The 13,275-nt window shown below is 37.5% G+C and overlaps 1 protein-coding gene across 7 annotated transcripts in view; it reads left to right on the top strand.

Annotated features, from left to right (window-relative positions):
* The window catches only part of LOC138827198 (rap guanine nucleotide exchange factor 6), a 149,751-nt gene that overhangs the window by 16,776 nt on the left and 119,700 nt on the right, over positions 1-13,275 (top strand). For 6 of the 7 annotated variants that reach the window (XM_070022697.1, XM_070022696.1, XM_070022700.1 and 3 more), the window contains exons 2-3: positions 9,260-9,330; positions 11,485-11,541. In XM_070022697.1, the coding sequence (XP_069878798.1) occupies positions 9,260-9,330; positions 11,485-11,541 (128 nt within the window). Of the gene's footprint in view, positions 1-9,259; positions 9,331-11,482; positions 11,542-13,275 lie in introns of those variants that run through there. The other variant, XM_070022698.1, reaches the window with a different exon arrangement.

Genomic DNA, 13,275 nt, shown 5'->3' with positions numbered 1-13,275 from the left:
ACCTATACAGAAATGTCTTTCAAACTGTAGCACATAAGAGCCTCTGGTAGGACTTATTAAACCACTGATTTTGGTGCCACATTCCCAGAAATTTGCAGGTTGGGCCTGAGAATTTGTGGGTTTTTTTTTTCTCTTTTATGCTAAGTTCCCTAGTGTTGATGATGCTGGTTCAGGCTTACAAGTGTTGTTACTTGTATTCAACAAAATTGAATTCTGTTAAAAGGATTTTGGGGGAGCTGCAGAGTAGCTTGGAGTACTGAAGAAACAGTCTTGGGCTGTGCAACCATGGCCCATTCTTTTTTTGTCATTATAATCTGTTGTAGTTACTATAGCACTGTATAGTGATTCCCACAGCTTACAGTACTGGCCATCTGTGCTACATGCTGCATATGTTGCCAGACTTTACTAGTATCACTAGCTGCCAAAGTAGAGTTCTGTGTAGTGCTTGTTTCTTGATATTACTAGCTGTTGCTGCTTCCTCCTTCTTCTTTCTTCCTTCTATCTTTTTTGCTGGTATTCAAGTTTAAACTTGGTTCCCTATACATGCTCAGATTGTGTGCCCAGTCAGCTGATACTCTTTATCACTTGAGCCTCCAGACAGACTACTTGCTGGCTATTTTGGCGATGGAATCTCGCAGACTTTTCTACTCAGGCTGGCTTTGAACTACAGTCCTTTGGGTTTTGGCCTCCTATGCACCTTAGATTACAAGTGTGAGACATTGCCACCAGGCTGGTATCATTAGCCTCAGATTCAAAGTTTAACAGTGATTTATCTGATGGGTAGTAAATACTTGGATAATTTGTCCATGATTTAGTCATGCAGGAGGCTTAAAAAAACAAAGTCTGTCCAGATGATGGCTCAGACCTGTAATTCTGAGAGATTGGGGGATTGTGGCTTAATACCAGCCCAGTTATAAAAATATATAAAACTTCATCTAAATCCATGGCTGAGCATAGTGTTGTGTGCCTTTCATCCCAGTGACAAAGGGAAGCACAAATAGGATTGTAGTCCAGGCCAGTCTGGCATAAAGCAAAACTTTATCTTGAAAATACCCAATGCAAGGAAAATGGTAGGATGCCTGTTTAGCAAGTGGGAGACTCTTGATTCAAAACCACCAAAAAAAAAAAAAAAAAAAAAAAAACAGAAAGAAAAAGTAATGGCAAAGAAAGGTAAAGAAAAGGAAGGAAAAGTGGGTGTTTTCAGTTTCCATGTGGGAGATAGATCTTTACCAGAACTTATATGGCTTATCTTAATTGGTAGATAATTTTTATCATATATTTCAAAGATTTTGTGAAGTATTGTCTGAAGGCTGAATTAGCCTACCGTTATTTTGTTAATAAATTAGCATGGGGGTGGAGGTGGTACTGGGGCTTGAATTTAGGGCCTCATATTCCCAGTTGTTGGGGTTTTTTTTGCTCACAGCTGCTAATCTACCACTTGAATTATACCTCTACTTCTTGCTTTTTTGATAGTTAATTGGAGGTAATAATCTTATAAACTTTTGTGCCTAGGCTAGCTTTGAACCTTATGACTCAGATCTCATTCCCCAGAGTAGCTAGGATTAGAAACATTAGCCGCTAGTGCCTAGCTTAATAAAATTTTATAGAGACATAATCACAGGCATTCATTTACTTATTATCTGTTGTCATGCTACAAATGCAGAGTTAAATAGTTGTCAGAAAAACAACATGTCTCACAAAATTTAGACAACTTTCCATCTCGTCATTTATAATTGGGGTCAACTCTGGATAGGAATAATGCAGATATTTTAATTAGTATGCAGTCATGTTATGAATTTTGTGGGGAAAGGAACTTCATGTTCATATGGCCAGGATGTCCATCTGCAGTGGGTGGATTTCTGGTGAATAACTAGATGAACTTTCAGATACTTGAAGAGATTCTAGAACCTTGAGTGGTAAACTTTATCCTTTTCAGGCAGAGAAATAAAACAAGTAAAACTAAGGTCAACCTCAGACTTGTGTGTGATAGTTTCACCCAGACTTTAAAACTGGGAAGTTACTTTCTAGTTCTTTGCCAGGTATTGAGTGGCATTCTTAATGATGAACTGAAGATATTCTCTCACATGAAAATGAAAATAGAAGAAATTGTATAGCATATGTTTAGTTGAGAATCTCGGAAAATTGTAGTGATCTTTAATGCTAGCCTACTCTCAGCTAGTAGGTCCAGTTATGGAAGTTCTGCACTCCACAAGGCCACTTCCAGTTTTCTCCTAGTTAATTGGCGGTGAGTCTCACAGACTTTACTGCCCAGGCTGGCTTTGAACTGTGATCCTCAGATCTCAGCATCCTGAGTAACTAGGATGACAGGCGTGAGCCACTGGCACCTGGCTCCAGGGGCTTTTGCTGAATTAAAATAGCATTTGCTTGAAGGAGCCAGTCAAGTTATTGTCTGGGTAAACATCATAATGTATATGTCATTTATACAAGTGTTATTGTTTCATCACCAATATTCTTTCTGCCAAATTTGTGGTCTGTATATAAGTACATTTGGGATGGAGTTTTGCTTATCCAAAAACTATGTAGAAACATGGCACAGAAGATAGGAAAGTGGAATAGTAATTTTTATGTCAGTGTATATCAAATCATAGAGGAATTTTTTTTTAAAGAGCAGTGTGCCATGAAGAAAAATATTCTCCAAGGAGAGCATGCCCCTAAAAGAAAAAGAAGCAGCTATTCCAATGCAGCTCAAGACTCAAACTATAGCTCATGGTCTTGAGCTCTTGCAGACTATTTTCTTGCAGTCACTCATTATCTATCCCTTCAAAACACTTTCAATGTTGAATTTTCTTTATGGTTTTTCCCATTTTAAAAATCAGCAGTTTTCCCATGACTTTCATCTATCCCCAGCAAAAGACAGAAAAGGGGAGAGGAAGGCAAGGAGGGGAGGGAGATAAATAGTACTACCAAAGAAAAACTGTGTGAAGGGAATGGAAACAACACCAAAGAAAGCTGGAAATTTGTTTGGTCTGTTTTTAATTCTAAATAAAGCTAACAATTCTAGCAACCACAAAAAAAAAAAAATCAGCAGTTTTCTTTTTTCTTGTTCTTTTTTAATACTGCACTTTGCATTATGCTGTATATTTATGTTTGCATCACTTCTGTTACTAAAGTGTAGAAAGAGAATTCTAATTCATTATATAGATGCAAACTTGGTTTCATGAAATGCATTACCACAACATTGATTCATGTAAAAGTAGTGTACATGTGCGTGGAAATATTGAAAACAGTAACTAGAGCTTTTGTTTTATTTTTGGATTTCTGAATTTATAAAGTGTAAAATTTCCCAAGATCTTCACTTTCTGAAGTATACTTACTTATGTTATGGTAACCCCTCAGTTTTGTGTACATCAGAATGGTGTTTTGTTTTTCTTTTCAACAGTACTAGAATTTGAACTCAAGGCTCCAAAGCTTGCTAGGCAAATGCTCTGCCATTTGAGCCATGCTTCCAGTTCTTTTCATTTGAGCTTGTTTTTCAGATAGGGTCTTGGCCAGCCTTGACCACATAAACAAGTATATGGGTTCAATCCCCAGTAATGCCAAAAAGAATTTTTAAAATTTTTTTTTAAAAACAAGTTTTCACAGACTGACCTGCCAGGGCTGGCTTCAGATTATAATACTCAGATTCTAGCCTCCTGACTAGCTAGGATTTCAGGCATGAGCCACCAGCACCTAGTAAGGACACTGGTGGCTCACGCCTGTAATCCTAGCTGCTCAGGAGGTTGAGATCTGAGGATCGCGGTTCAAAGCCAGCCCGGGCAGGAAAGACCGTGAGACTCCTATCTCCAATAAACCACTAGAAAACCGGAAATGGCATTGTAGCTCAAGTGGTAGAGTGCTCATCTTGAGCTGAAGAGCTGAAAGACAGCGCCCAGGCCCAGAGTTCAAGCCCCACGACCGACAAAAAAAAAAAAAAAAAAAAAAAAAAAACCTGTCAGTAAAGAACACATAACTGAAACTAGAAAAAAATACCTTTGCCTTTTCCAGCTTTCTTCATTCCTTTGTTTAGATCTGGATTCCCATCTCCATTATAAAGGACTCTAAAATATTTTTATTGTTATTATAAAGATGAGGTACAGGGGGGTTAAAGTTATATAAATCAGGTAAAGAACACATTTCTTCTGTGTCACCCCTTCCCTCTCTCTTTTTTTCCCTCCTGTCCCCACTCTCAAGTTGTATAGTTCATTTTCAACATAGTGTCTAGTGTCTGCTAATGTAGGACTTTTAACTTTTTTTTTTGTAGAGCAGGTCTGCAGATGACAAAATTTTGTTGTCACTTATTTGAAAATATTTCATGTTGAAGAGTATTATGACTAGGAATAGAATTTCAGGTTAGTAGTGTCATCATTCTCTCTTTGCATACACAATCCATAATCCTCATCTCCCCCCTCTCCGTATGCCAGTCTTTAATGATATTATTTTCTGCATCTTATAGATTGAGTTATTTTTTGGGGGGGCGTCCAGAGGAGTAAACATGTAAACATGTAAGAGGCATTTTTTAAAAAATTAGGGCTAAAGGTGTAACTCAAGAGATAGAGTGCTTGCCTAATTTACACAAGGTCATAGGTTAAATTCCAAGAAAGAAAGAGATGAGCAAGAGGGAACAAAGATACTATTGAAGTATCTGGGCCTGAGTGCTGTCCCTCAGCTCTTCAGCTCAAGGCTAGCACTCTACCACTTGAGCCACAGCGCCACTTCTGGCTTTTTTCTTTTTGCGTATGTGGTGCTGAGGAATCGAATCCAGGGCCTCAGGCATGCAAGGCAAGCGCTCTACCACTGAGCCAACTTCCCAGCCCAGATTGAGTTATTTTTGACAACCACTGTAATTTTAATTCTCGTTTCTCCTTATGTAATTTGTTTTCTTTCTCTGCTGCTGTTTTAGTCTTCTCTATTACTTTTAAAGCAGTTTGGCTATAATGTGAAACCAAGCAGGTTCTCTAGCCCTTTTTTGCTTTACTTCTCAGATTGAGTTTTGCATTTTTGCTTGGGCAGGCCTAGAATCTCTTAACTATGCCTTCCCCATAACTAAGATGACAGGTGTAAGTACTCAATTGAGATGAGGGTCTTGCTAACATTTTGCCTGGACTGGTTTGAACCATAATCCTCCTGATCTCTGCCTCCTAAGTATCTGAGATGATCGCTATGAGCCACTTCATCTGTTCCTCCTCTGATTTCCTGTGCTTGCTTTGTAGATTATTTGTGGGATTATAGTTTTCATCAAATTTGGAGAATATTTACCATTATACAATTTTTACTGTTCTGTCCCCCAAGTTGTGACTAATTGTTAGGCTAAACAAAGTTAGCCCATGTAGCTCATTGGTACTCTGTTTATATTTGATCTTTTTTGTTTTTAATTTCTGTTTTTTTGTCCTTATTAGTCTTAACACCATTCTTTGTTGTTAGTCTTACCCAGTGTATGTTTCTTTTTGTGCATTTTTAAAAATCTTCAATAGTATCTTTGTTCCCTCTTGCTCATCTCTTTCTTTCTTGGAATTTAACCTATGACCTTGTGTAAATTAGGCAAGCACTCTATCTCTTGAGTTACACCTTTAGCCCTAATTTTTAAAAAAATGCCTCTTACATGTTTACTCTTCTTTGTGTCATCTTAGAATAAGGACTATACATATAAAATAAACTTTGAAATGTCTTTTTGCTAATTCTGTTGCCTTAGTAATTGAGTTTTTTTCTTGTTCATTTTCTGTTTGTTGAGAGATCTTTATATGTAGTCCAGTTTGATCCTTCTACCTCCTCAGGGATGATAGGTATATACTACTATGCCTGGGAAGTCAGTTTTGATTTATTTTCCTTCTAAGTCTAGCTCTTTTTTTTTCTCCTGTTTCTTTATATCCAGAGTATTTGATTTGGTGCTCCAAATTGTGAATTTTATCTTGAAGTTGCTAGAAAGATATTTTTGATTCAAGTAACTTGGAAGCAGTTTGGAAGTGTAACTGTTTGAAAGGGCCTTAAGTAACTAGGAAGCCAACTTTTGGATCTTGCTTTGAGCTATGTTGTCTAGCACTAGAGTACTATTTAGCCTGGACTCTCTTGAGTCCAAAGCATTCTGAATATTCCAGGAAGAATGGTGTGAGTTTTATAGTCTGGCTGATTGAGAAAAGGAGCTCTTCCTGTCTCTGAAAGTTTTGGTCATTGTTCCACTAATCTAACAACATTGACATTTTGGCCCAGTTAATCCTTTTTTCTGGAGCCCTCTCCTGTCCACATGATTGTGGCTTGAACTTGGGGCCTAGGTGCTGTTACTGAGCTTCTGTGTTCAAGGCTTGCACTCTACCACTTGAGCCTCTGTTCTCCTCTGGCTTTTTGGTGGTTAATAGGAATTAAGGGATTTTCCTTCTTGTGCTATCTTTGAACTGTAGTCCTCAAATATCAGCCTCCTGAGTAGTTAGGATCACAGGCATAAGCCTTTGGATTGTGGCTTTATTTTGTTTTTTGCTAGCCCAAGCTGGCTTCAAACTCCTTATGTAGCCTGGGCTAGCCCTTTAACTTAGAATCTTGTTTGGCTTCTGTTTGTGCACCACCACACCCTGCCTGTTCAGGAGTTTTTTGGTTTTTTTTTTAACCTTACTTTAGATATTTGGATGTGATCATTACTACCCACTCCAAAGAGAATTTCTGTGGCTTTCTGGAACCCATTGTTTGAGTAGTACCCTTTCCTGTACCTCCTGCTGTGTAAATTCTAGCTACTTCCTACTCCTCAACTGACAGATCACTTCAAAATGTCACCAGGCAGTAAGGTAGGCTAATCATATGAACCATCTCATTTGTTTATTCCCTCACATTTGTCACTGTCTTTTAGTTTTTGTTATTCTCTCTATTTGAAAAATAGAGAGAACATGGTTTATATATTTGTATTTATTTTTAGCAGTTTTGGGGGAGAGGGACTGCCAAGACAACTCCTTTATTTGTCTGTCTGGTCAGGCTGGAGCAGTAGCTGTAGCTTGCTAATTCACAGATCCCACAAGCCTTCGCTCATACACATTTACATTGTCACACAGAGCCTTCCCCAACCCTGGGAGTCAACATCCAAGAGGAATCTTGTCCCTAACTACTTGTTACCATTCAGCACATACTACCTTTGCTCAGGCCCAACACCAGCAAGCCTCGAGGCTTGCCACCTTCTCACTGTCCAGCCCTGGTTAGGAGGAGGAAGACAAGGACTCAAGAATGCCTAGAGGCAGCTGTGTCCCGGAAGCCAGACTCAGATCCAGGAAGCTGTGGCAGCTTTCCCCTTGACTCCAATGATACAGGCCCCTCAGTCCTAATGGGAGTTAGTAACACAGAAAAGTATATACTCTTTAACCCCATATAAATTACTGACAGTAGACATAGGGAACATGTGCTACAGGAGCAACATAGGCAGAGGTAATGGATTCCTTATTTCTGTGTAGTACTGCTCTGTCCTGGCTGGCCACATAGCCGCTTCAGCAGTGCAGAAGCCTGTACCTTTTTATGAGAATGGTGAGTTCAGTCCCTTTTCCTCCACTTTGAGCTAATGCTCAAATCCCAGCAGTTGGTCTTTTTCTTTGGATGGGATGTTCTGACATATATCCCACACAGTGTAGCCTTAGAAATTTCTAAGTGTCAAGTCTTGAGTCTTTTAATGCATCTATGGAGCATGTGCATGCTATCAAGTACACCAAAAGTTCCAACCACCACGGGCTTATACTTCTGTTCATTTGCATGAGGCCATCTGTGTAGTAGGTGAGGAGATCTAGATGTGTTTAGACTGTTATGACAGAATAGGAAAGTTAGAATAGCTTTAACCCAAAGTCATACGTTAATATTGCCCCCATGTGAATGCAAACTGTTTCTGATAAAATGTAATTAGAATGGAAAAAATTCATTAGCCAAATATCTTCAGGAGGTTACTTCTCAAGTAGCTATGATATGTAGGTCTGAGAGAGAATATGTCTGTGATCACTGCTAGAATAGGATTAAGTCTATGGTAGTTTACACAGTCATTTTACAAGGGTTTTATTTTCTCCAAGGCCCCCACAAATTACATAGAGTTGTTTGCTGTCTTGTTTGTTTGTTGGAGGGGGATGAGGTAACTTCAGATGTTTTCATTTGGCTTCCATTTGCCCAGCTCTTAGTATAAAACAGGTCATGATCCCACTGTGGAAGTTACTCTCACTTCCAAGTATATACAGGGGATAAAGAATAACCATTATTAGATGGATCTCTAGGTGCAGTGGATTTATTGTAAACCAGGCTTTTGCCAGGATTATATTATTCCATTTAGCAGATTTTGTTTGTATGGTTGCATCTTTTGTCCCACAGACCTTTGAACTGGATCGTTCTCAGTTCCATTCACTTGGTAGGATGGCTTGTCTAAGTTGACATCTCATTGGTATTATTACAGGGGAGCCTTTTTCTTTCTCTGAGACTGGCTTGGATCTCTGTACCATGTTGCTAGTCTCACTGTATTAAAATCTCAGAAGTTATGCAGCCTTTCTGTCAGAGCAAGTCACAAATCTGACCCAGGAAAGCACACAGATTCCAGTTTTTGATGGAGGAGTGACAAGGTTCTGTTGCAGAAGTGTAGATATGACATGAGAAATATCTTTGTGGCCATCTTTGAAAATATAATTTGCTTTATCAAATATAAACTATTATCAATCAGCTTATCTGATACTTTATAGACCTATTTTATCTACTGTGTTTTCTTCTTTTTTTTTTTTTTGTCAGTCATGGGGCTTGAACTCTGGGCTTGGGCACCATCCCTACGCTCTTCAGCTCAAGGCGAGTGCTCTACAGCTTGAGCTACAGCTTCACTTCTGGTTTTTTTTTTTCTGGTAGTTTATTGGAGATCGAAGTCTCACTGAGTTTCTTGCCTGGGCTGGCTTTGAACCAATATCCTCTGATCTCAGCCTCTTGAGTAGCTAGGATTATAGGCGTGAGCCTGTTTTCTTCTTTTAATCTATCCTTTTTGTACACTTAAAATCATCTTCAGTGTCAACTTAGTAAGCTTTTAACAGATAGATGTGTTTGCTTAACCCATTATGGTTAATACAGCATTTGAGTAGTGGCCCTTAGCCATGAGTGTAGAAGGGATCTTCTTTACCTTTCCGGTCTTTTGTAATTGAGAGATTACTGTGACTCTTCCATACTTAATGTAGCTCTGTAGTAAATAATTGTGTGTTTACAATCAGAATTGTGAGTCATCATTACTTTTCTTAAATGCCAACATGAAAAGTAATCTAAAAACCTTTCTGTTCCACAGGACTTAAATACTATTTATTCTTACCTTCATGGAATGGAAATACTATCAAATCTCAGGGAACATCAACTGAGGTAAGTATGTGCCTTATTTAACCACACAGTATATGCTCTGTAGTTATTTATTAATAGGTATCTGTTAAAAGTTTTTTACAAGCCTCCTCCTGTTTTAGACACTTGTAATATACTTACAGATTAGATGCGTAATTTTCCTGTGTTTTATATCAGTTGGGGTTGATTTGGGTCGGGTCTTGGGGAAAACAATCTAATACATTGAATACAATAAATCATAGTAATGTTAAATTAATGAACTGGGTAGCTGCTTGACTTTAGGTGGTCATTTAATGCCTCTCTACTGAAGTACGTTTTCAGCAAGAAAGAGCCAAGAAAGACTGTTCATAGTTTAAGAAAAATAAAAATAAAGCAGAGTTCAGTGCTCTCTGAGTATGTGCTGGTTAGTTAAAAACAGTAGCCCTCTATTTTTTTTTTTTTTACTTTGAGTTGATATTATGTTACATGTTTAAGATGGACATGGTATTATCAGAAATTTAGCCCTGCTGGTTAGTTTCAGTCCTTGCTGCTTGTGTGAGAAAAATCATGCAAGATGAGAACTTTGTGAAAGTGACAGGAAAAGAAACACCATAGAGAAAGAGATTATGTGGCATGATCCCATGGAAATATGGCACTTTCATTCATCTTCAGGCATCTTTGGGGTACAGACTTATTAGGTTTAAATAGAGGACAGTGGTATGCATAGTTTTAAGAGTCCTGGTTACAGGTATAGCCTGGCTGGACATTATCTCAGTTCTAATTTTCCCAGGCTTAAGAGAAGTTGTTAACCACTGTCACCACTTGAGAGGAATAATCTAGTTCTCATTAGCTGATTTCTCCCACATCAAGGTGAAATATGAGCATTATTGGTAATTATCCTCATTAGGGAAGAGTCTGTCCTGCAAGACTGCTTTCCTTAGGGATAGTTTTAGTTCCTGCAATAAAAATGTTATTAATAGAATGAAGACAGACATAAAATGTAAGCACAAGTGCCAGGCTTTCCTCTTGCTTTTAGTTTATTCATGGCAGCAAAAATAGTATTAAATACCTGTTACAAATGTTCAATAAACTGAAAATGGGTTTTTCTCTCCCATGAGAGCACCAGGATTAGCCTTGGGGCTTGAATGATTATTGAGATTACTTATGAGAAATTCCTATCTCTAGGTCTAGTCTCTCTACAAGGCTATAGTTATCTGAGCGTTGGGAAATTTAATTATATTTTAGATTGCCTTTACATTTTTCCATCACTTATGGCTACTACTTATCACCATATTTTACTAAAGTGGAAAAAACAGGACCCTTGATGTAGTATAAGTTTCTGTGGGCAAGACTAATACATTTTTTGAACCTTAATTACTTCTTCTCTTACACTATTTTGATTCTATTTGTTAAAATACTTGAGAGTGCTTTAATGCACTAACTAGTAACTTTCTTTGGGGGGGGGGGGCTGGTCTGGTCGTGGGCCTGAACTCTGGGCCTGGGGTGCTGTCCCTCAGCTCTTCAGCTCAAGGCTAGCTTAGCGCTCTACTACTTGAGTCACAGCGCCACTTCCGGCTTTTTTTTTCTGCTTATGTGGTGCTGAGGAATCGAACCCAGGACCTCATGCGTGCAAGGCAAGTGCTCTACCACTGAGCCACCTTTGCAGCCTACTACTTAACTTTTTCATATAACATTTATTAAACATGTTAGGTATCCATAACCCTTTTTTAAAAATTATTTTTCCTGTGTATACCTCAAGTTTATGATTATGAACACACACACATATAATTCAAGTTAGTGTATATCAAATAAGTTGACAGAAAAAAAGAAAATGAAAATTGGAGTACTTATTAATATTAAATTGAAATGCAAACAAATTTACATATTTTTTTCCTGGTGTTAGTATGCCTTTGTTAGTAACACCAGAGCACTGTAGTAGACCAGACAACTACATAGTTTTTCATAAAAAAAAAGAATATTATTTGAGGTAGATTGAAAGCTCTTACATCACAAGAATATTATAGTTGGTGCCACTTAATACTATTTTCTTTTATAAAACTATTATTTCACTATATATATTTTAAGCACTTGTACTTTAGTGAAAATTTAGAATTGATAATTTTCTGTTGATATGATGGAATTTTTTAACAGGATTTAAGATAAAATAATTTTCAAAATCTGTACTTTTTTTAATACTAGGTTAATGTCTGAAAGAGCACGCTATGAGAGATACAGTGGCAATCAGATACTTTTTTGGTAAGTATTTTCATGATTAGCTTAAGTTAACGACATTGGTTTAAATTTTGCCTTTTTTTTTTGTGCCAGTTCTGGGGTTTGAACTCTGGGCCTGGGCTCTGTTCTTGAGCCTCTTTGTGCTCAAGACTAGTGCTCTACTATTTGAGCCTTTTTTTTTTTTTTTTGAGTAATTTATTGGACATAAGAGTCTCATAGACTTTCCTGGCTAGGCTGGCTTCGAACTGCAATCTTCAGATGTCAGCCTCCTGAGTAGCTAGGATTACAGGCATGAGCCACCAGCGCCCAGCTAAATTTTGACTTTTAACATTGAAATTATTTTGATGGTGGACAATTTTTGTAGAGCAAATTGAAATATATTCATGAACTATGAAGCATAAAATAAAAAGCCAAGTACTGGTTGTTCAGGAGGCTGAAATATAAAGATTGAGGCTCAAAGCTAGCCCAAGTAGACAAATCCCAGGGACCATTATCTCCAATTAACCAGCAGAAAAATTGTAAGGGGAGGTGTGATTCAAATGGTAGAGAGCCAGCCTTGAGCAAGATAGTAAGAGCATGAGCCCCTGAGCAGAAAACACATTTTTAAAAAATGTATAAAACACAAAAAATAGTACAGCAAAGTTTTTAAAGTATATACACTTTGTAACTGTTGCTGCTAATGAAATGAGCTTTCTAGAAGGGTCAGGAAAACTGTTTTTGGAAAGATGGTCAAATATTCAAATTTCAATGACTCCAAGTTAATTTAATGTGTGTTATTTTTAAATTTAATTGTATAAAGGGGTTTCAATTTAACTTACCGGTTCATGAGTATGATGAATCTTGATCAATATAATTTGACTTCTTTTTGAATTTTGGGGTCAAAATAATTTGACTAACAAGATTTTTTACGTAGCAAATATCAGTTCAAGGTTCTTTAATGCTTTGCATTTGTTCTTTTTTATTGCTATAATGTAAATTTATTCATTTTACTGTCACTACATCTGTGGATTGCTTCTAGATTTTTACTATTGTAAATAAGCTTCATTGTGAACATTTTGCTTGTATCTTTTTATACTCTATTCATTCCTCCTATTCAGCTTTCTAGGAATTGCTAGAGATTTACAGTTTTCTAAAAGTTAAACCAGCCGGGCACCAGTGGCTCCCACCTGTAATCCTAGCTACTCAGGAGGCTGAGATCTGAGCATCGCGGTTCAAAGCCAGCTCAGGCAGGAAAGAGCGTGAGACTCCTATCTCCAATAAACCACTAGAAAACTGGAAGTGGTGCTGTAGCTCAAGTGATAGAGTGCTCGCCTTGAGCTGAAGAGCTGAGGGATAGCATCCTAGCCCAGAGTTCAAGCCCCATGACCAACAAAAATAAATAAATATCTATTAATTGTGTATAGTAATATTTCAGTTATTCCACTCCTATTATAACCATTTTTTGCTTATTTTGGAATTTAGCCATTCTGTTGATTATTCATTGTCTCATGATTTTATTTTACATTTTTCTGTTTACAAATGGTATTGAATGACTTCCATATTTTTCTTGTTTGTTTGGCAATACTTGGGTTTGAACTGGGGCCATTGTGTTTCCTAGACAGTGTACCACTTGAACTATGTCTTCTAGCCTGATTTTCATGTTTTTATAGGTTATTTTGATAGCCTGTGAAATCCTAAGTTAAATTTTTGATCATTTTTATTGTGTTGTTTCTTTGGATTTGTAAACAAGATTCTATCCATAAGTTCAAAAAGAGGTCA

This window comes from Dipodomys merriami, unplaced genomic scaffold, assembly GCF_024711535.1.
Source record: "Dipodomys merriami isolate MVZ:Mamm:240054 unplaced genomic scaffold, mDipMer1.0.p SCAF_151, whole genome shotgun sequence".
Taxonomy (NCBI): domain Eukaryota; kingdom Metazoa; phylum Chordata; class Mammalia; order Rodentia; family Heteromyidae; genus Dipodomys; species Dipodomys merriami.
Note: the sequence above shows the minus strand (reverse complement) of the source record. Positions and strands in the feature narration are given on the sequence as shown.